Raw genomic sequence first — 25,047 nt, forward strand, 5'->3', positions numbered from 1 at the left:
ATAGAAGACAACGCAGTCTGTGGGTGCGCCATTCTGTACGTCGCCTTTCTGCTGTAAGCGTGTGCTGTTCACAACGTGCAAGTGTGCTGTAGACAACATGGTTTATTCCTTAGAACAGAGGATTTTTCTGGTGTTGGAATTCCACCGCCTAGAACACAGTGTTGTTGCAACAAGACGAAGTTTTCAACTGAGGTTTAATGTAACCAAAGGACCGAAAAGCGATACAATAAAGGATCTGTTTGAAAAATTTCAACGGACTGGGAACGTGACGCATGAACGTGCTGGAAAGGTAGGGCGACCGCGTACGGCAACCACAGAGGGCAACGCGCAGCTAGTGCAGCAGGTGATCCGACAGCGGCCTCGGGTTTCCGTTCGCCGTGATGCAGCTGCGGTCCAAATGACGCCAACGTCCACGTATCGTCTCATGCGCCAGAGTTTACACCTCTATCCATACAAAATTCAAACGCGGCAACCCCTCAGCGCCGCTACCATTGCTGCACGAGAGACATTCGCTAACGATATAGTGCACAGGATTGATGACGGCGATATGCATGTGGGCAGCATTTGGTTTACTGACGAAGCTTATTTTTACCTGGACGGCTTCGTCATTAAACAGAACTGGCGCATATGGGGAACCGAAAAGCCCCATGTTGCAGTCCCATCGTCCCTGCATCCTCGAAAAGTACTGGTCTGGGCCGCCATTTCTTCCAAAGGAATCATTGGCCCATTTTTCAGATCCGAAACGATTACTGCATCACGCTATCTGGACATTCTTCGTGAATTTGTGGCGGTACAAACTGCCTTAGACGACACTGCGAACACCTCGTGGTTTATGCAAGATGGTGCCCGGCCACATCGCACGGCCGACGTCTTTAATTTCCTGAATGAATATTTCGATGATCGTGTGATTGCTTTGGGCTATCCGAAACATGCAGGAGGCGGCGTGGATTGGCCTCCCTATTCGCCAGACATGAACCCCTGTGACTTGAAAGACCAGGTGTACCGCCAGAATGCAGAAACAATTGAACAGCTGAAGCAGTACATCTCATCTGCATGTGAAGCCATTCCGCCAGACACGTTGTCAAAGGTTTCGGGTAATTTCATTCAGAGACTACGCCATATTATTGCTACGCATGGTGGATATGTGGAAAATATCGCACTATAGAGTTTCCCAGACCGCAGCGCCATCTGTTGTTGAAAATTGTAACTACTGTAATTTCGAAAGTTTGTCTGCCTGAAAATGTACTGTTGTCCCAAGCATATTGCAACAAACGGTGTATTTCTATCGCTGCTCGTTTAGTTTTTATTGTCGTTTCAAATATACCGGTCATTTTTGAAACACCCTGTATATAGGGTGAGTCAGGAGGAAAGGTACATGCTTTAGGGGTGATAGTATTAGTGATTCTCAACAAAATACTTTATATAGACGTATGCCCTATTCCGAGTGGTTTCCTAGATAGAACACATTTAATATCACTTTTGTACGTTTTTCATGAATAACTCGAAAAACGCAGCCTCCAGCGGAAACGTGTCGCAGTACAAAATTAAAGGATATTGAATTACAAAAAAAGGTCCTATTCAATTTTTTCTCCGGGACTTTGTGCGAAGAGAGTGCGACAATGTTGAAAAACTCGCTCGATGCGCTTGCGCTGTAGCTTGCGTAGGTTTTATAGGCCAATTTGAGGTAGCAAATTGAGACGAACAGTTTGATACGGGCCACTTGCGGTCTATCAAGTCGGGAAACTACCTCAAATTGGCCTACAAAAACTAAGTTAGCGACAGCGCAAGCGCATCGAACGAGTTTTTCAACTTTCTCGCACTCTCTTCGCACAAAAGCCTAGAGAAAAAAATTGAATAGGACCTTTTTTTGTAATTCAATATCGTTTAATTTTGTACTGCGACACGTTTCCGCTGGAGGGTGCGGTTTTCGAGTTATTCATGAAAAACGTACAAAAGTGATATTAAATGTGTTCTATCTCGGAAACCATTCGGAATATGGTATGGCGTCGTCCACCTGAAGTATTTTGTCCAGAATCACACCCCTCAGAGCATGTGCCTTTCCTCCTGCTACGGTCGCAGGTTCGAATCCTGCCTCGGGCGTGGATGTGTGTGATGTCCTTAGGTTAGTTAGGTTTAACTAGTTCTAAGTTCTAGGGGACTAATGACATCAGCAGTTGAGTCCCATAGTGCTCAGAGCCATTTGAATCATTTTTCCTCCTGACTCGCCCTATATATATTAAGAATTTGCTGAGTTTCAGTTTTTTGTGGTCCTTCATCTGCCCTACTAGTGTAGATGGTTCAAATGGCTGAGGTCATCAGTCCCCTAGAACTTAGAACTACTTAAACCTAACTAACCTAAGGACAGGATTCGAATCTGCGACCGTAGCGGTCGCGCGGTTCCGGACTGAAGCGCCTAGAAACGCTCTACCACCGCGGCCGGCAATTAGTATAGAGGTCCCGCTAATTTATTGGCCTCAGTTCTGGTTTTATCGATTGTAACAACAAGTTTATGGTTACCATTCACTGTTTTATTACCACTACGCATTTCAGGTGTTTACATCTCCATAATCACGTGGCATTATTTGAATTAATACGACATGCATGTGTTGTGTTCACGACTTTGGGGTAATAGGTGCAATTGGCTCCAGTCGTCACAGACTCCGTTGCCTGTACATCATCACATGGGCTTTATAACCACGGAAGCGAAGTGTTTACGAAGTGTGTATCATATTCCATGTGAAGCAACACAGCACAATAAGGAGCCTGTGAGCCATGAGACATTACCACAGGTTACTACCTCAAGGTTGTAAACATTACACATTTTGTGTCGTATTAATTCTCAGAATCCTAGAAAATTCATAATGGGAATAAAATAAATTGTGACTGATAACAGTAAACTCGTTGTTTCAACCTACATGAACAGTCACGGTAGAGCCTAACCTAGAACTGTTTACATTTAAAGTCCTGGTGTCATGTTTCTCGTGTTATGGTGATATCACTAATTCTTCGTTTCTGGTATCTGTGACATGGTGACGTCACCGATTTAAGATCGATTAACGCTCGATGGAACCGAACGTCAAATCCGTCTACAATGTATTTTAATTGATGGCATTCACACCGGCCGTCAACGCAAGGGAAGATACAGAACGGGATATCGCTGTGTAGGATTCACGGGAAGAAAGTTATTTTAGCTTTCTTGGGTTTTGACGTTAACATTGGTGTCGTCGACTGCTGATATCGGGCATTAAGAACAATTTTCACCGCTGTCAATCATGTTACAGTAGTGCATTTTCTGGTTTTGCGATTTCTTAACCTGTGCTTAATTATTTTGTTTTGTTTTCGTGACAAAACGCAAATGTTCCATAATGACTTTGGTACTTCTTTCTATTGCGTGTTCTTTCACATGAGAGGCTAAATATCTATAATCGAAAGATGATTTAGGTTTAGCGATGTCTGGACGGAGACAAGCTTACACACTGTATGAATAAGAGCATTAAATTTATGAAGCAATTTTCATTAATAAGTTTTATTGGCAGTAAGAATGTCAGTTATGTAGAAGTAAAAAGGGACAGTTGTTTCTGACGTTAGTTGGTGGTCAGAAGGAAAACAAAGCAATAACTTCGACGGCAAATGAACGGCGGTGTTTTGAAATGTTTGGAATATACTGTTTTTTTTCCACTTCCCCAGCGGTTTAACATAAATACTTTATCTAGAACATCCCGTATGAAGTTTGCTTTGGCCATTAATAAACTTCATCACATTCCTTAATTCTGACACTGTACAGGGCGATTTTTGCTAAATAGGGACAAATTGCAGGGAACGATCTCAGAGACGCTAAGGAGCAAAAAAGGTCGTATGAGCACGTGGTGTGAAATGCGTTATAAGGGAGGTGCACTAACATGAAGATAAAAGATTTTTCATAATTTAGGTTTTGGGGGACCGGATGGGCAGCAATCTGCAGTTTTTTGCTAATGATGTGGTGTTCGGAAAGATGTAGAAGTTGAATGGCTGTAGGGGAGGATGCAAGATGACATAGATAAAATTTCTAGTTGGTGCGATGAATGGCAGCTACCTTTAAATGTAGAAAAATGTGAGTTGATGCGGATGGGGAGGGAAAACAAACCCATAATGTTCGGATGCAGCATTAATAGTGTCCTGCTAAACAGGGCCGGCCGAAGTGGCCGTGCGGTTAAAGGCGCTGCAGTCTGGAACCGCAAGACCGCTACGGTCGCAGGTTCGAATCCTGCCTCGGGCATGGGTGTTTGTGATGTCCTTAGGTTAGTTAGGTTTAACTAGTTCTAAGTTCTAGGAGACTGATGACCACAGATGTTAAGTCCCATAGTGCTCAGAGTCATTTCAACCATTTTCTTGCTAAACCGGGTGTTACAAAAAGTTACGGCCAAACTTTCAGAAAACATTCCTCACACACAAATAAAGAAAAGATGTTACGTGGACATGTACCCGGAAACGCTTAATTTCCATATTAGAGCTCATTTTAGTTTCGTCAGTATGTACTGTACTTCCTCGATTCACCGCCAGTTGGCCCAATTGAAGGAAGGTAATGTTGACTTTGGTGCTTGTGTTGACATCGACTCATTACTCTACAGTACTAGCATCAAGCACATCAGTACGTAGCATCAACAGGTTAGTGTTCATCACGAACGTGGTTTTGCAGTCAGTGCAATGTTTACAAATGCGGAGTTGGCAGATGCCCATTTGATGTACGGATTAGCACGGGGCAATAGCCGTGGCGCGGTACTTTTGTATCGAGACAGATTTCCAGAACGAAGGTGTCCCGACAGGAATACGTTCGAAGCAATCGATCGGCGTCTTAGGGAGCGCGGAACATTCCAGCCTATGACTCGCGACTGGGGAAGACCTAGAACGACGAGGACACATGCAATGGACGAGGCAATTCTTCGCGCAGTTGACAATAACCCTAATTTCAGCGTCAGAGAAGTTGCTGCTGTACAAGGTAACGTTGACCACGTCACTGTATGGAGAGTGCTACGGGAGAACCAGTTGTTTCCGTACCGTGTACAGCGTGTGCAGGCACTATCAGCAGCTGATTGGCCTCCACGGGTACACTTCTGCGAATGGTTCATCCGGCATTGTGTCAATCCTCATTTCAGTGCAAATGTTCTCTTTACGGATGAGGCTTCATTCCAACGTGATCAAATTGTAAATTTTCACAATCAACATGTGTGGGCTGACGAGAATCCGCACGCAATTGTGCAATCACGTCATCGACACAGATTTTCTGTGAACGTTTGGGCAGGCATTGTTGGTGATGTCTTGATTGGGCCCCATGTTCTTCCACCTACGCTCAATGGAGCACGTTATCACTATTTCATACGGGATACTCTACCTGTGCTGCTAGAATATGTGCCTCTACAAGTACGACACAACATGTGGTTCGTGCACGATGGAGCTCCTGCACATTTCAGTCGAAGTGTTCGTACGCTTCTCGACAACAGATTCGGTGACCGATGGTTTGGTAGAGGCGGACCAATTCCGTGGCCTCCACGCTCTCCTGACCTCAACCCTCTTGACTTTCATTTATGGGGGCATTTGAAAGCTCTTGCCTACGCAACCCCGGTACCAAATGTAGAGACTCTTGGTGCTCGTATTGTGGACGGCTGTGATACAATACGCCATTCTCCAGGGCTGCATCAGCGCATCAGGGATTCCGTGCGACGGAGGGTGGATGCATGTATCCTCGCTAACGGAGGACATTTCGAACATTTCCTGTAACAAAGTGTTTGAAGTCACGCTGGTACGTTCTGTTGCTGTGTGTTTCCATTCCATGATTAATGTGAGTTGAAGAGAAGTAATAAAATGAGCTCTAACATGGAAAGTAAGTCTTTCCTGACACATGTCCACATAACATATTTTCTTTCTTTGTGTGTGAGGAATGTTTCCTGAAAGTTTGGCTCAAATGGTTCATTTGGCTCTGAGCACTATGGGACTTAACTCCTGAGGTCATCAGTCGCCTAGAACTTAGAACTACTGAAACCTAACTAACCTAAGGGCATCACACACATCCATGCCCGAGGCAGGATTCGAACCTGCGACCGTAGCAGTCGCTCGGCTCCAGACTGGCTCCAGACTGTACAGCCTAGAACCGCACGGCCACTCCGGCCGGCGAAGATTTGGGTTTCGTCTTCCTTGTATGTAACGCTAGTCACCGCTCTAATCGCGTATCTGCACCGCAACATCAATAACCACTCCCATGATTTCGGTTGGCGCCGTACTGAAAGCTGTGCAAATACTCTGAACAGCCAAAGAAACTGGTACACCTTCCTAATATCGTGTAGAGGAGGCAGAAGTACGGCAACACGACGTGGCATGGGCTCCAATAATGTCTGAAGTAGTGCTGGAGAGAGGTGACACCATGAGTTCTGCAGGGCTGTCCGTAAAGGGGGTGGAGACCTCTTCTCAACAGCACGTTGCAAGGGATCCCAGATATGTTCAATGATGTTCGTGCCTGGGGAGTTTGGTGGCCAGCGGAATTGTTTAAACTCAGAAGAGTGTTTCTGTAGACACTATGTACCAATTCTGGACGTGTGGGGTGTCGCATTGTCCTGCTGGAATTGTCCGAGTCCATCGGAATGTATAATGGACACAAACGGATGCAGGTGATGAGACAGGATGCTTACGTACGTGTCAGCTGTCAGAGTCATATCTATACGTATCAGAGGTCCCAGTATCACTCTAACTGCTCACGCCCCACGCCATTACAGAGCCTCTGCCAGCTTGAACAGTCACCTGCTGACACGGATTCATGAGATTGTCTCCATACCCGAACACCGCTCGATAGTTTGAAACGAGAATCGTTCGACGAGGCAGCATGTTTCCAGTTATCACCAGTCCAATCTTGGTGTTAATGGGCCCAGTCGAGGCGTAAAGCTTTGTGTCGTGCAATCAAGAGTACACGAGTGGGTCTTCGGCCCCGAAAGCCCAAATCGATGATGTTTCGTTGAATGGTTCGCACGCTGACACTTGTTGATGGCCAAGCATTGAAATTTGCAGCAATTTGCGGAAGGGTTGCACTTCCGTAAAGTCGAACGATTCTCTTCAGTCGTCGTTGGTACCGTTCTAGCAGGATCTTTGTTCCGACAGCAGCGATGTCGGAGATCTGATGTTTACCGGGTTCCTGATATTCACGGTACACTCGTGAACTGGTCGTGCGGGGAAAATCCCCACTTCATCGCTACCTCGAAGATGCTGTGTCCCATCGCTCGCCGGCGGGAGTGGCCGAGCGGTTAAAGGCGCTACAGTCTGGAACCGCACGACCGCTACGGTCGCAGGTTCGAATCCTGCCTCGGGCATGGATGTGTGTGATGTCCTTAGGTTAGTTAGGTTTAAGTAGTTCTGTGGTCATAAGTCCCCTAGAACACAGCAGTTGAGTCCCATAGTGCTCAGAGCCATTTGAACCCATCGCTCGTGCGCCGACTATAACACCACGTGCAAACTCACTTAAGTCTTGAAACTTCCTGGCAGATTAAAACTGTGTGCCGGACCGAGACTCGAACTCGGGACCTTTGCCTTTCGCGGGCAATAGTTCGAGTCTCGGTCCGGCACACAGTTTTAATCTGCCAGGAAGTTTCATATCGGCGCACACTCCGCTGCAGAGTGAAAATCTCATTCTGGAATCACTTAAGTCTTGATAACCTTCCATTGCAGCAGCAGTAACTCGCCTTAACAACTGCGCAGACACTTGTTGTCTTATCGCGGCGCCGTATCCTGCCTATTTACACATCTCTGTGTACCTATGTACCAGTTTCTTTGGCAGTTCAGTGCATATAGAATTTCTGAGCTTCTGTGTGAATCGTAGTTCACGGTACCACTAAAGAATACCACCAGCGGTTGCGTCCCATTAGCTGCGCTTGTGAACCCGACTTTAGCAAAACCACCATGTATTCAGACTTTTTGTATCAAGGATGGTATCTCATAACATCACTTTCACCATTCGGCACTGGGCAAAGCGTGGACACTGCACCATTTGATGGTGAACGAGATAGAAACTGAAACTGCATGTGTCAGGTGTGGGCATAAAATACCTGGATCCTTCTATCGCCCACCAGACTCATCTCCTGATGTAACAGAAGACTTTAGAGAAAACCTCAGTTCACTTTTATATAAGTTCCCCAGCTACACTGTAATCGTCGGCGGTGACTTGAATCAACGAACAATTGATTGGTAAAATCACAGTTTTGCTAATGGTGGGCGTGATACGACATCCTGTGAAACATTAGTAAACGCCATGTCTGAAAACTACCTTGAAAAGGTAGTTAGCAACCCCACTCACGATGGGAATCTGTTGGATCTCATGGCAAGGAACAGATTTGAACTCTCTGAGGATATCCACATTGAAACTGGTGCATTGACGATGGCACGATTGTGGCAGTAATGATTACCATATTACAAAGGGCAACTATAACAAGCAGAAAGATATATGTGTTCAGTAAGCAGTAGCGTCCTGTCTCATTGAGGAAGTTGAAACTTTCAGCACGGGGGAAGAGCATGTAGAGAAACTATGGCCCAAGTTTAAAAGAATATTGGCCACGCACTGGATAGGTACGTACTCAGTAGAATGAAAGGGAGCCTCCTTAGTATACACTCACTGTAAAGAAACGTTTAAACAAACAGATGTTACTGCATAATAGGTGTAAAACAAAGCGTAGGGCTATAGAGGGAGAGATGCTAAACGAAACGGGTTTGGCTTACAAGAGAGCAGAGCAACGTATGATGTCTTCAATGACTACCGTAGCAGAATATCGTCATGTGATCTTACACAGAATCCAAAGAAATTCTGCTCGTATGTAAAGGTTGTTAGTGGCACCAAAGTTAGTGTCCAATCCTTAGTGAATGAGACAGGAACTGAAATTGAGGATAGCAAAGCAAAAGCCGAAATGCTTAACTCAGTTTTCAAATGTCCCTTTACAAAGGCAAACTCAGAACACATAACAATTGGCCCAATTTAATCCTCGTACCACCAAAAAGATAAATGAAATAGTGGTGTTGACAAACACCTCAAATCGTTAAAACTGAACAAAGCTCCAGGCCCCGATGGAATCCCTGTCATATTCTGTACTGAATTTTCGGCTGAGTTAGCACCTCTTCTAACTATAAAACTGTGTCCAGTTCTTGGAAAAAAAGCTCACCCCTCTACAGGAAGGGTAGTAGAAGTGATCTACAAAACTACCGTCCAATATCGTTGATATCGATTTGTTGTAGAATCTTAGAACATTTTCTGATCTCAAATATGATGAGGTATCGTGATCAGAATGACCTCCTCAGTGCCAACCGGCATGGATTCCGAAAAATCGATCATATGCAAACCAACTCTCACTTTTCTCACATGACATACTGAAAGCTGTGGATCAAGGCAGTCAGGTAGATGGCGTATTTCTTGATGTCCAAAAAGTATTTATCTCAGTATCGCACTTACGCTTATCGTTAAAAGTATGATCATATGGGGTATCAGGTGAAATTTTTGACTGGGTTGAGGACTTTTAGGTAAGGAGGATGCAGCGTGTTACCTCGGAGGGAGGGTAGAAGTAATTTCAGGTGCGCCTCAGAGATGGATGTTGGAACCCTTGCTGTTCATTTTGTACATTAATGACCTTGCAGCCTTTTTTTACATATAATGCAGTTATTGTTGTGAGTTGCCAAGACAGCCAAGTCACAATGAGAGGAAGCCGAAAGGCACGCGCTTAAACTCACGCAGACTGGCGCGAGGTCTGGAACAGTTAAGGGAATTAATAGTAGCAAATAAAGTACGTAGTTGATGTAATACTTAACTTTAATCCACAATTGTAGAACATCGCTCTTTATGATACATGCTTCACATAATAAATATCAATTGAATACGGCGCCTTGTTAGGTCGTAGCAAATGTAGCTGAAGGCTATGCTAACTATCGTCTCGGCAAATGAGAGCGTATTTCTCAGTGAACCATTGCTAGCAAAGTCGGTTGTACAACTGGGGCGAGTGCTAGTCAGTCTCTCTAGACCTGCCTTGTGGCGGCGCTCGGTCTGCAATCACTGACAGTGGCGACACGCGGGTCCGGCGTATACTAATGGACCGCGGCCGATTTAAAGGCTACCACCTAGCAGGTGTGGTGTCTGGCGGTGACACCACAGTTATCTATAATGAAGTACAGTCTGAAAGAAGTGCATAAATGTACAGTCAGATCTCAACAAGATTTCAAAGTGGTGCGAAGATTGGCAATTTGCTTTAAATGTTCAGAAATGTAAAATTGTGCATTTAACAAAACGAGAAAACGTATATCATTGAGTCATAGTTGGAACCGGCCAACTCAAACAAATACCCGTCTGTAACACTTTGTACAGATACGATACAGAATGACAGCAGGTGGTAGACTTGTAGAATACAGGGGAAGTGCAATCAGTCTACAAAGGAGATCGCTTACTAATCACTCGTGCGACCGGTTCTAGAATATTGCTTAATTGTGGGACCCGCACCAAATACGACTAACAGTGGATATTGAACGTGTACAGGGAAGGGCAGCACGAACGGCCCGTGGGAGAGTCACAGAGATACCGAAGAAAATGAACTGGCAGATTCTGAAGACAGACGCAAACAAAAGTTTCAGGAACCGGCTTTAAATGATGACCCTAGAAATATGTTACAATCCCCTACATATTGCTCACATCGAGATCGTTAGGACGTGATCAGAGTAATTAATGCACGCACGAAGGTATTTAAACATCATTCGGAATTCCCGCCCTCCGTACATGAATGAAATGGGGAAAAAACCCAAATAACTGATAGAGTGGGATGCACCCTGTGCCATGCACTTCACGGTGTTTGCAGAGTACAGATGTAGGTGTCGCCTGCCATTCCGTTGACGTCCCACACACAAGCGACGGATCGCTTCAGGGACCGCACACGTGAGTGGACAAATCGCAGCGATCAATCGCTGACCGCTGGTCGCATGAAGATTCCAGGCAATCCGATGGATCGCATGCGACCCGTTCACGCAATATGGCTGTCTGCTTAACAGCTGTGTGAGACAGTAGGATGCGACTAGTTTCTCTATTTATCAAGCGTGGCGGAGTCATTTCGTTTCGTTTCGCTGTGCCCACATTGAGTAAGCAATTTACTTTAGAAATTAGAGTTATCCAGACACCACGAACTATCAGAGAAGTGAAATCGGAAACCGGAGATGCCATTTATATTAAGAAGCAATACAAAATAAACCCTCCGATTCTGAAGTAATTTAGCAGTTTGAAGCTTGTGCAAAAGAAGTGGAATTGACGGGAAATTCATAGGAATAACTGCCATTCAATGGACTCTCATCTTACGATTTTGAGTTATTCATAAAATAATTATACGTATTATTAAAGTTTTTAACTTCTAAACAGAATGGCATATGTATTTACTACAATGTTAAGGGGCATTTTAATTTAAATGTTCATAGTAAATCTATTCAGTTTTACTCAAGTCCCTTGTTATTTTGTATAATTCAGTTCCGCTTCGTACAAATTATAACAAGAGTTACGGTAACCAATAGTACTGCTATTGAAAACATTTCTATCGACACATTGAGTGAATTATGCAAATGCTTGCAATTATACTATAAGACTAACGAATATGAAAGGAGCTGGGGACAAACGTAGAACTAATTGTGTTAGCACACTTGAAAGATATACACAATCCATTTGGAATCAGTGAAAAATGTGTTATATTCTGTAAAGTACTCTACATTTCCCACGAAAAGTATTTCAGGACAATCGTAATAAACTAGCTGAGAAATCTGTCAGAATATATGGCATGGGAGAAGGCATGAGTAATATTCTAGATATTAGATGCATGCAGACTTATATCTCTTAATGGGTATTACGAATGATGCAGTTATCGTATTAGTAAGGTTGTTTGGATGCGGTGCGTGATAGTGGGTGAACGTCGTGGGCAAAAGTCTGCGAAATATGGAGCAATAAATACTAAAGCCAAATAATGTATGACGTTCGAACTTTACTGTATATGTGAAAATGTTTTTATTGTTTCACAGACGATGCAACGTGACACCGAGTCTTCAGCGTGTCTCATTCATACTGTGCTAGGTGGAAGCGGGTGACTGTGGCTGGAGGATTTCTCAATATAATGCGCTATATGGAACACACTGTTCTCTTACAACAGCTATATTCTCTGTGACTATTCGTGAATACAGTCGCTTATACAATCCTCGCCCTGTTCCATCCATACTGACATTATCATTACATTATGCAGCTATATTTAACCGCGGCTGTTGCCAAGAGGACAATGCTAGTTTAGTAATATTGTCTTAACATAATAGTATTTAAATGAAATTGTGAAGGAGTGGAAGTTACTTTATGTCATTAGGCAATTTTCGTTTTAGTGCATATACACAAGTGTAATATCATGTTTTCCCAATACTTGCTTATAGACTATATTTGCAGTTCCCTTGTTCACTGTAAAGGAAGAAATGTGTAGGAGATCCAACTCGTAAGCATGCCACATACAGTTGTCTGTGAGAGAAAAAGATCCAAGATCCAATTAAATTAACGCCAGAGCTCTGTTGATGATTATGCTGTTAGCTAATTTAAATGGGAACTGTAGTCGCCTTAAGGTAATAGGGCAACCCAGATCAAGATAAGTGCATTTGTAGTATAAAACGAATCCGCCTCTTTTGTTTGCTAATCATTGTTCCCGCTCCGAAGGTGTTACTGGGCAGTTGCGTGTGCATACATAGTTTTATGTCATTACATAGTTTTGACAAATTTTGATTGCGCAGTAAACTGGCTGAAAAGTGGGAAGGAAGAGGGCCTGATCAATATGTAAAAGATGAATAAGCTAAGTGGATGATGAAAAAGCGCTACATTATGAAAAGGATTATAGTAACGAAAAATAAGCCAAATTTTTATCCGAAATCATTGTAGTGAAAATAAGCAAAGTAATTGACGAAAAAGCGCTAAGTTAAGAAAAAGATTATAATGCCGAACAATAAGCGAAATTTTTATCCGAAATCACTGTAGTGTACCGTTCGATTATTTAACGAGTATTTTTATCTTTGAATCTATGTGAATTTTTTTGTTTGTACCTCTGTTGACGGTCGGTAAAGTGTGACTGACGAAAACGGCCAGAGAGACTAAAAACTATGTATTTCATATTACACGTTGTTATTTGACTCTGAATGACGGAACCGTACGAGCATCGTAACGTGTTGGACGAATGAAATAGTAAAAGCATTTTCACATGTGCGGTAAAGTTCGTAAGACACAGAGTCTACAGCTTTGCCTAAGAGTATTCATTGCTCCATATTTCAGCACAGTCACCCACTGCCATGCACCGCGACCAAACTTGCTTACTAACAGCGTGAGATCAAGTGCTATCTACCACCACAATCACGACTGGGTAGTCACGGAAGAAAGTTGTCAGTACGTAACACACACACACACACACACACACACACACACACGCACACACACACACAAGCATTTTATATGTAGATACAGGTTGTAATTCTCGTTTACTTTTATTTTATGTTCTGAAAATATTGTTGAGGGGTTTGGAAATCGACTGCAGCTGAACTTCTCGACACACTGACACTCGTAATACTGAGTGAAATTAATACGTTTGTTTGCGTGGCCATCTTCCGCAGCAGCTGTTAAAATAATCCGTCTCGAGCTGACTGCAATTTAATTAAAAAAGATTACACCAGACGCGTTTCACTATTATTTATAAAGCATCTTCTGTTGTTATACTGCAAACTGGATACATATGTTTGTACAGTTTTGGTTGTTGTAGGTTAAAAAACGGCGTTTTGTTTATAAAGTAGGTGTGCAGTTACCTACGGTATTTCTTTACATATGCTCCTCCTTCCTTCCCTCCTTGTCGCGACGCTTGGCGTCGAAAGACTTCGATTCACATTTGCACTTGGCAGTTTTTGCCATTCTGTAGTATTTCTTGCGCTGCATTCTTAAAAACTGTTTCTCATTCCGCACTGCAACAGTGTTTATGTCTGTTCGTTTGTTTGAGTGTTGCCAACTTGTGAAACTAGTGTGTGTGTGTGTGTGTGTGTGTGTGTGTGTGTGTGTGTGTGTGTGAGAGAGAGAGAGAGAGAGGAGAGAGAGAGAGAGAGAGAGAAATTGTCTTGTTTGTAGATAGAGACGTAAAAGGATTGGAGATGGATTGACATTTTTTTTCTTTTCTTCTTGGTGGTGGTGGTGGTGGGGGGGGGGGGGGGGGGATGGACTTGGACGGTGCAAATAATGCGGCGCAAAAAATACTGCAGAATGGCAAAAAACTGCCAAGTGCAAATGTGAATCAGTCTATGGATGCCAACCACGGAAATACGGAAGCGTCCGATCCCGCCCGTCTGCTTTGACCCATGACGTCACAAATATGGGGGAAACGACCATAAACCACGATTTCAATATGGCGCATATAAAGTCGTTACGTACACATTATGAGGACGAAAATACATCGAAAAACAAACACACACACGTTCCGAAAAACGCATAATGACACTAACGGGACAAGCGCGGGAAATAGGGGGTTTTTGGGTGGGGACAAACTAAATATAAACAAATTTAGACACCCACCCCCATACAAAACCACGCAAAACGACGAAAAAAACCGACAGCACATAACACCCCAAATAACACTAAACACAATAACATCTGGAATCGGACACTTCCCTTGACCTATATAGCTCAACAGCAGCTCCAGATCTCATAAATTGGGATCGAACACTTCCCTTGACTTGTATAGCTCAACAGCAGCTCTCGACCCCATAAATTAGGACCTAACACTTCCCTTGACCTACATAGCTCAAAAACATCTCCCGATACCAACATTCACAGCCACACATTGGGATCGAACACTTTCCTTGACATGTTATCCTTACGACATCTCCACATACAGCCGTTCCTGGTCCGAGAAGCCGGAACTTTAAGCAAGCCTCATTTCTTCACGACATACTGAACACTTCACGACTTCATCCAAAAATCCGAATAGTTGAAGAAATTTTATTAGAGACAACGCACTGTCCCCCATCATAGCCGACAACCGGAAACTGACGACCCTGCCAGTCATAGCCACACCTACCAAAGACATAAAAAAAGCAATATACCAAAATTCACACACTACGCCACACCTAACACACCACCAGTGAGCACCACCGATCGCATCAAAACAACACCTACACTCTGGCAAACTAAATGCCGCGCCATCGTGACGTCACACACCACAACAACCTTACGTCACGGGTCAAAGCCGACGGGTGGGATCGGACGCTTCGCCAGCAAGGAGGGAAGGAGCAGAATATGTGGAGAAATACCGTAAGTAACTTCCGCACAAACTTTACAAACAAAACGCTGTTCTTAACCTAACCTATGCTTTATAAATAAACGCGAAACGTGTTTGGTATAATTCTTTTTAATTAAACTGCAGTCAGCTCAAGACGGGTTGTCGAAGCGAGCGACCGATTGTAGGCGATATTTCTCGTGTATAATGCCCTTATGAAATGGCCTTTATCCGCCGTAATAAAACGCTATGTGTGAGAGGACAGCACCAGATCCGAAAACGTGTGAGGGCCACCTCTTCCCGCCTGAACAACCGGCAGGAGGAACGCCACGGCCGAGTGGTTGACTTGACCGACCGCAGTTTATTGGCCGTCACCGCCAGCCATTCGTCCTCCCACAACTCCATGCACTTCCTGTGGAGTGCAGCGATGACTGACTGCAAGGGGATAGGACACTGGACCACATCCTGCTCTCTGCAGGCCTCCTTGGCAGCCTGATCGGCCTGTTCATTGCCCCGTAGGCCAAGGGAAGTGTTTGACCATAATTTATGGGACCGGGAGCTGCTGTTGAGCTATATAGGTCAAGGGAAGTGTCCGATTCCAGATGATATTGTGTTTAGTGGTATTTGGGGGGTTTTGTGATGTTTTTTTTCGTCGACACGTCTACAAACACGCCACACTCGCAAACCAAACTCTGCGCCGTCATGACGTCACACGCGACAACACCCTTAAACACGATACTCAGCCGATTCACAGGGGCACTACATATGAGCGACAGATTGCAGCGATAACACCAGTGGTGAGGGGGCGAAATGAATGGATGAATGGACTCATGGTGTGCGGGACGGGTTAGTAAACAACACAATACGAGCGGATAAAGGCCAATTCATAAGGGCATTACACAAGAGAAATATCGCCTGCAATCGGTCGCTCGCTTCGACAACCCGTCTTGAGCTGACTGCAGTTTAATTAAAAAGAATTATGCCAGACACATTACGCGTTTATTTATAAAGCATCTTCCACGGTTATACTGCAAATTGGATACATACGTTTGTACCCTTTTGGTTGTTTTAGGTTAAGAACAGCGTTTTGTTTGTAAAGTTTGTGCAGAAGTTACTTACGGTGCTTCTCTACATATTCTGCTCCTTCCCTCCTTGCTGGCGAAGCGTCCGATCCCACCCGACGGCTTTGACCCGTGACGTAAGGTTGTTGTGTGTGACGTCACGACGGCGCGGAATTTAGTTTGTCAGAGTGGCGTGTTTGTAGGTGTCGTTTTGATGCGATCGGTGGTGCTCTCTGATGGTGTGCTAGGTCATGTTTTTGGTTTATTTTGCGAGTGTGGCGTCGTGTGTGAATTTTGGTAAATTGCTTTTCTTTTATGTCTGGTAGGTATGGCTATGACTGGCAGGGTCAACAGTTTTCGGTTGTCGGCTATGATGGGGAACACTGCATTGTATCTAATAAAATTTCTTCAACTATTCGGATTTTTGGATGAAGTCGTGAAGTGTTCAGTATGTCGTGAAGAAATGAGGCTTGCTTAAAGTTCCGGCTTCTCGGACCAGGGACGTCTGTATGTGGAGATGTCGTAAGGATAACATATCAAGGGAAGTGTTCGATCCCAATGTGTGGCTGTGAATGCTGGTATCGGGAGATGTTTTTGAGCTATATAGGTCAAGGGAAGTGTTAGGTCCTAATTTATGGGGTCGGGAGCTGCTGTTGAGCTATACAAGTTAAGGGAAGTGTTCGATCCCAATTTATGAGATCTGGAGCTGCTGTTGAGCTATAGGTCAAGGGAAGTGTCCGATTCCAGATGTTATTGTGTTTAGTGGTATTTGGGGTGTTATGTGCTGTCGGTTTTTTTCGTCGTTTTGCGTGGTTTTGTATGGGGGTGGGTGTCTAAATTTGTTTATATTTAGTTTGTCCCCACCCAAAAACCCCCTATTTCCCGCGCTTGTCCCGTTAGTGTCATTATGCTTTTTTCGGAACGTGTGTGTGTGTGTTTATCGATGTATTTTCGTCCTCATAATGTGTACGTAACGACTTTATATGCGCCATATTGGAATCGTGGTTTATGGTCGTTTCCGCCATATTTGTGACGTCATGGACGAAAGCAGACGGGCGGGATCGGACGCTTCCGTATTTCCTCGTAACTAATCCCATTTTCGTCCCCCCCCAGAGACTGCGGCGCGACGTACCTTGGCGACGAGGCTGTCGGCGGGCAGGTCGTCGGCCTTGGCGGCGTGCGCGGCGGCGGCGGCCTGCAGCGCGGCGGCGTAGTCGCGGTCTGCGCGCACCTTGGCGGCGAGGCAGCGGCGCATCGCGTCCACCAGCCGCAGCTCGGCCTCCTGGCGCGCCGCCAGCGCCTCGTGCTGCGCCGACACGCGGCCGCCCACGGCCGCCGACGAGAAGCCCATCTCGCGCCGGCACTACGCGCGCCGCCCCTCCATCAAAGCCACACTCGGCAACGGTGACACACGACACTCGCTACTATTCCTTGCCACAGTTTCCGAGTCACAGCACACTACACTAAATAAATACACCGATCCAGAACGAGGCCGACTGCGCTACAGCGATTCAAAATTTCCCACGATTTATTCTTTTGTAGGCGCCAACTGTATCCCGTGTTCTAGTCGCCGCGGTGGACTTCGACCAGTACCATAGTTATGTGTTGTTAACTCCCACGCAGAATTTGCTGCAGAAGACAATTTTATAGAACACTTCACAAACGGTTACAGCAAATGACAGTAACGATTCGATATACTGCACCGATTAACACTTTAGAGCAGAAGAGAACCTCGCTCAACATTTAACACGTCATAACAGTAGGGGTATAGCGTACGGTAAGTGTATCAGTTGTGGTCGACAGATATCGCTGCTACACTCCTTATGTGCTGAGAGTATGTTACACACGACACAAAATCTCGCTCTTCTACACATCGACTAAATCAATTTGTAAACAATTTTTAATGCACCTCACTCTGTATACTTTCGATGTCCCGAAAACTACTCGTCGAAAATCGCTGTCTCTCGTCGACTTGTTACAGCCTGGACATTCGAGCTTCACGGATGGCCGTAGTAAGAGAAGATTCGCCCGTCTGCAGAATACACCACGAAATGCGACCACGTTCGACAGAGCTTCGTTGAACGACGGGATCGACGTACTTGCTGCGCGAACTTCGAGATGGAACCACAAACACTCGGGTCCAGTTGTACTTCTAATTCGCTCGCCGCCTTTTGGAACACTCCAACTCTCATAACATTTACGACTGTTTGGACATAATTTTTTGATAGGGAATTTCAACGATGTTCACTCCAGAAGGAATGCGACATAAGAGGCAACACAGTGCACAGCACTCGCAACTTGTATACTATCTACGCGGTAGGAAGTGAGAGCTGAACTCCTGGTCTTAGCGCATTCAGCAGAAACATGGGCAACACGAAGGCCCACAACAGCTTGAAACATGTGGTAGGACAGACGAGGTTACTTGATAATTTATTTTATTTTTTCCTGGTTTCGTTCTACATTTAATTTGAAACGCAGTACATCGTAAAGATGAGCTCTTAACACTTCCACACGTGATACTCCTATTTCAAGTGTTAATACCAAAATATTACAGCTATCATCTATTTTTGCTTTCACCGTGCATCTTTGCGGCTGTATGTCATATCTACGGAAGCTGATCTCGATTACTTGTGTTACCTTCCAACTTTTTAATTAGTGCTAAGCAACAAGTTGATTACAGTAAGCGAGGGGATATCACCCTTGTCATGCTTTGGCGAAGAATTATTTACACCGTTGTTACGTAACTTTATTCGTAAGTTTAAAGTGAATTAATGAAAGAGAAATTAGTATCGTTACTCAATAGTATTGCGTAGAATTATCAGGATGCGTCGACTATTTTATTGTGGCAACGTCGAGGGAACATAAGCGAAACTCGTGGAAAAGAACTGCTACCCGTCGGAAATAGTACTTTGGGGATATCACCGACTTCGCAGATTTAGTTGTTATTGTGACGCAGTGGAGTCACGCGTTGCACAAATTTGATGAACTCGCAACGTAATACAACGAAATACATCCACTTTGCACTTCTCTTGAGGATAACTTTTTTTTTTTTCACGAATTTGGAAATGTAGTGAGATGGCTTCCACTGCGGTGTGAATCACTCCTCTTCAAATATTTATAGTTCACAAGTTCAGTAGCCGCACACAAATTTTAAAAGTAGCTCAGAAGTATTTCGACGATACTTTTGACAGCTGCGACGTAACATTACAAAGAACACAGCACGAATCGAAGGAGAAATACGTTCCGCGCGCGTACTGCGGAATAGCAGCTTGATGATTCACCAGACAAAAATAGTCGAGAGAGAAAATAATCCGGCGGGGTTGAAAGTCGGCCCCGCAGCTGTTCGCGTTGCACCCGCAGCCGCCAGGTACCGTTGAGACGACCCGGTTGGCAGTCGGCGGCTCGCACGAACGCGCCCGCACGGACCTCGGCTGCCCGTCCTCACCGCAACTGCCCGGCAGCCACTGTCCTCCAACTGCGGACGTCCCGGCAGGACCGCCTCTGACAGCAGACTGCCGCGCCTGCTTACCGCGCCATCCGCCAGGCGGCACACCTGTTCGTTCCTAGTAGTTCGCGTTCCTGCCGCAGAGGTGCTGTTGTACAGCCCGGACGAAGCTATTGCTGGCATCTTACTGGGAAGATAACGCAATTACAGGCCCACCGTTTGACCTTTGTCGATTCCTTTGTAGGAAGAAGACTATAAAGCTTTTTCTGTTTGACATTGAGGTCACTTGGACCTTGGGATGAGGCCGCTCACCTTGGTACCTACGTATACTCAAGAACTCAGTGCCTTAGTCAAATTTTCATTTATTTACCAGTTTCAGCTCTACAGCCATCACCTGATAGTTTCAAAAAATACGGTGGCTGCAAATTAATCAAAATTAGATTAGTACTTGTTCCATAGATCATGAATACGACACTTCGTAATGATGTGGAACGTCTCAGGTTAATAAAAGGTGTCTATACAAGATATTACATTACACAAAAAAAAAAAAATTACACGACACTTAATATTTTTTTTTGGGCGGGGGGTGGGGGGGTGTCGAAATTACCCACTTACTGTATCTAAAAATTCATCTAATGAGTAGGAGGAGTTGCCATTCAGAAATACTTTTAATTTCCTTTTCAATGTTATATGGCTATCTGTCAGACTTTTGATGCTATTAGGTAAGTAATCAAAGACTTTTGTGGCAGCATAATTTTCCCCCTTCTGAGCCCAAGTTAGATTTAACCTTGAGTAGTGAAGATCATCCTTTCTCCTAGTGTTGTGGCCATGTACACTGCTATTACTTTTGAATTCGTTCAGATTGTTAATAACAAATTTCATAAGTGAATGTATGTATTGTGAGGCTATAGTGAAGCTCCCTAGCTCTTTAAATAAGTGTCTGCAGGATGATCTTGGATGAGCTCGAGCAATTATTCTGATTACACCCTTTTGTGCAATGAACACTCTGTTACTCAATGACGAGTTACCCCAGAATATGATGCCAAACAAAACCAGAGAATGAAAGTAGGCATAGGAAGCTAATTTACTGAGATGTATATCGCCAAAATTTGCAATGACCCTAATAGCATAAGTAGCTGAACTCAAACGTTTCAGCAGAAAATGTTCCCAGACGATTAAATCTTCAGTTTAAACAAAGAAATTTTTCTATATGGAATTGCTTCTTTGCTATTTCCTGTTTACATTTAGGACAACCATAGTTATGGGCTGTGAGCTTGAAGGTATCGGAGATACTTCCTTTTAGATTACCTTTGGCGTTTCCTAGTGCTGAGTAAGGTCAAATATTGCCTCCTTAAGTCTTATTAATACCAAGTGTTCCTTCCCCTTGGGAATTCACAAATGATATTTTGTCTCCAGTAGTTAATTTTCACTGCTAAGTTCCCTCTCTTGGAGCTGATTCTAGGAGAGAGAGCATCTTTTATCTATTCTTTTGCCGTCAAATATCTATTCATCCATTAGACAACATATAATTCTCAGCAGCCACATGATGAGGTGATGGCATATTAACAGGTTAAGCCATAAACAGTATGTGAAATTGCACAGCGAAGTTTTAACAAATAGTACAGTATTTTCACACTTTTTAAAAAGTTTATGCAGAACTACTACAGTTGTGATGATTTATATACTATCAAGTCTAGATAATGGACAAATAAGCATGTCAGGAAGGTAAAAATCACAACTGATTATAATCAGTTACAGAATTATATCATTACTACTGTAAGTTCCAAGAGAAAACAAAGTAGAATACAGGTTATTGCTCAACTGTATCTTATTTATGTGATCACATACAGAAGCATGATGGCACAGAAAATTTCTCTAACTTTCAACTTAACTCTGTTTTCCCAGTGCTGGGCAGCCAAACTTATACAGACACTTTTGGCATGGGTTTTTTTTGTGTGTGTGTGTGTGTGTGTGTGTGTGTGTGTGTGTGTGTGTGTGTGTGTGTGTGTGTGTGTGTGCGCGCGTGCGTGCGTGCGTACGCGCTTATGCAGTCACCTATCCTCCCTGTTTGCTTATACTACATTCATGCCTTAGTCTAATTTTCAGATGGAGAGTTTTCTGTCTTCAGCTTTGCAAAATTCATTTAGCAAGACTACAGATGATGCTTAAAACAAATATGTTGCACAAATTAATTTGGTACTGTTTGATTTATGTAACCAATCACCCTCTTGAGCAAAAAAACTCTTCAGGTTGACGGAATGGATAAATACCCCCCCCCCCCCCCCCCTTTCAGTCATTCACTGAAACAATAAATGTTGTCCAGAGAGTAAACAATATCACAGGTATGCTGAGGGTTATACACACACAGTTAAAAAATCCATGTTGCTCATCACAGAAATTACAATTTTTACTATTTTGCAAGTGAGAAAAAAACTCTGCCACCGTTTCCACCAGAGCTCTTTAATTTATGAGGCTGTCAAATGAAAATGAGACAGATTGAAGAAGAGTGAGTAACCTGTTGATTATTTCATAAGTCATGGCCACAACTGTTAACACATTTAGCCCACAGTGAGAAAAGTCTGGTAATGCCTTCATGGAAAAAGGTTTGCAGTAGCCTGCAGAACCACATTTGTACCCAGAGCTCCAAAAATATGGAAATCACATGGGAAGAGATCGGTACTATGCGGAGGAAGTGTAACAACTTCCAGTGAAATTCATACAGCATAATCAAAACAACCTCGGCAATGTGTAGGCAACAATCCCAAATCTCCCAATGCCATACTCATATTTTTGGATCCCTGAAGAAAGACATTTGTGACCGTCAATTTGCTTCGAACAAAGAGGTGCGCCTCGGATAAGATGCTCGTACCGTAAGCAGCCACATTTTTCCGTGAAGAAATTGACCATCTTGTCTCACACCAGGATAAGTGTATTAATGGTTATGACAAATACTTTTGAAATAATAAACAGAGTACTTTCATTTTTCCATCTGTCTCATTTTCATTTGACTGTTCCTTATGGTAATTCCTGCTTGTATTGTGCATAAAAATGCCTTTTGCTATGCTCAATTCCTTGGAACTACTGTTTTTTTGTTTACAGAAAAGTACCTTCTTAGGATATGCTTGCCACACTATATCTGTGTGAGGCCCACCAACTTTTCCATTGTGATATGCTTCATGGCTATGCTGGTTTGTTTGCTTCAACTACATTCATTCCTTCCACTTAGCCTCTTGCTCACTGGGCTCAGTTAGTTTTGATTACACGTCATCACCTTTTTCTTTAGTGTTACACTTCCTTCTATACTCATTTGCCACATTCATTTTCCACAGTGTGAGTGTGCTGTTCACAACTATCATCTTATGAACTGAACCAAGTAAAATAGCCGTAGCAGCAGTCCAGTATTTGTAATCTAAGTACTAATTCAACTGTGAGTCACCTCCAATTGTACTTGAGTCTGGTTTAGTTTTGGATGATGGAGTTTACAACATGTCTGCACTAAAGCCATGTTGCACAAAACCCTGTCCTTGAACATCTGAATCATACCTGACAAAATTACAAGGAGACAGAATGGATGGCTATGAGGCAGAAATCTAGTTTTACCAACAGATATATTTAAAAGTAGCTTTCACTACTATTATTTCCCGATTCACAGATGATGGTGGTTCGTGCAGGTCAAGGCGAGAATGGTAACTGCAGCATTGCCAGTTCCAAGTGAGAATTGCAATACATCATACACGTGAATTTTGCTCGAAGAAAACGTGTATTGTGCAAAGTGTGTTCCTCGTTCGCTTGTGTAGAATTTGCCACTTACTCCCAGCATCAGCTACGACAACTTGCCAAGAAATGAAATAAAAATTCATCAAATAACTCACAGCAATCATGTTTAATGCTCTCACTGGCTATGATGTTCAAAGCAGAGAACTCAGAACAGTACTGAACCTCCACTGGCTGTCAGAGAATGAGTGATGTAGGTGCGCAGAACAAACCTGAATTTGACCGCCATTGTTCGTGGCTCCAACTATAGTCTGTCCCTGAGAAAACTAAAACATTTTGGGGGGCAGAATTTTTGGTAAGTACTTGTCTCCAGGAATCTGCTACATGAATGCAATGGCAGTTTTAATTTAATTGTACGAGGGCAGTTCAATAAGTAATGCAACACATTTTTTTCTGAAACGGGGGTTGTTTTATTCAGCATTGAAATACACCAGGTTATTCCCCAATCTTTTAGCTACACAACACTATTTTTCAACGTAATCTCCATTCAATGCTACGGCCTTACGCCACCTCTAATGAGGGCCTGTATGCCTGCACGGTACCATTCCACTGGTCGATTCGGAGCCAACGTCGTACTGCATCAATAACTTCTTCATCATCCGCGTAGTGCCTCCCACAGATTGCGTCCTTCATTGGGCCAAACATGTGGAAATCCGACGGTGCGAGATCGGGGCTGTAGGGTGCATGAGGAAGAACAGTCCACTGAAGTTTTGTGAGCTCCTCTCGGGTGCGAAGACTTGTGTGAGGTCTTGCGTTGTCATGAAGAAGGAGAAGTTCGTTCAGATTTTTGTGCCTACGAACACGCTGAAGTCGTTTCTTCAATTTCTGAAGAGTAGCACAATACACTTCAGAGTTGATCATTTGACCATGGGGAAGGACATCGAACAGAATAACCCCTTCAGCGTCCCAGAAGACTGTAACCATGACTTTACCGGCTGAGGGTATGCTTTAAACTTTTTCTTGGTAGGGGAGTGGGTGTGGCGCCACTCCATTGATTGCCGTTTTGTTTCAGGTTCGAAGTGAAGAACCCATGTTTCATCGCCTGTAACAATCTTTGACAAGAAATTGTCACCCTCAGCCACATGACGAGCAAGCAATTCTGCACAGATGGTTCTCCTTTGCTCTTTATGGTGTTCGGTTAGACAACGAGGGGCCCAGTGGGAACAAACCTTTGAATATCCCAACTGGTGAACAATTGTGAAAGCACTACCAACAGAGATGTCAAGTTGAGCACTGAGTTGTTTGATGGTGATCCGTCGATCATCTCGAACGAGTGTGTTCGCATGCTCCGCCATTGCAGGAGTCACAGCTGTGCACGGCCGGCCCGCACGCGGGACATCAGACAGTCTTGCTTGACCTTGCGGCGATGATGACACACGCTTTGCCCAACGACTCACCATGCTTTTGTCCACCGCCAGATCACCGTAGACATTCTGCAAGTGCCTATGAATATCTGAGATGCCCTGGTTTT

The 25,047-nt window shown here is 43.9% G+C and overlaps 1 protein-coding gene across 1 annotated transcript in view; it reads right to left on the minus strand.

The window, feature by feature from the left end:
• LOC126428018 (tyrosine-protein kinase Fer) overlaps positions 1-19,855 on the minus strand; it is a 638,139-nt gene extending 618,284 nt beyond the window's left edge. Inside the window, exon 1 of the mRNA XM_050089898.1 lies at positions 17,490-19,855. Coding sequence (XP_049945855.1) covers positions 17,490-17,708 — 219 coding nt within the window. The 5' untranslated portion in view covers positions 17,709-19,855. The remainder of the gene's footprint in view (positions 1-17,489) is intronic.
• Between the last annotated feature and the right edge of the window lie 5,192 nt (positions 19,856-25,047).

This window comes from Schistocerca serialis, chromosome 12 (assembly GCF_023864345.2).
Source record: "Schistocerca serialis cubense isolate TAMUIC-IGC-003099 chromosome 12, iqSchSeri2.2, whole genome shotgun sequence".
Lineage (NCBI taxonomy): Eukaryota > Metazoa > Arthropoda > Insecta > Orthoptera > Acrididae > Schistocerca > Schistocerca serialis.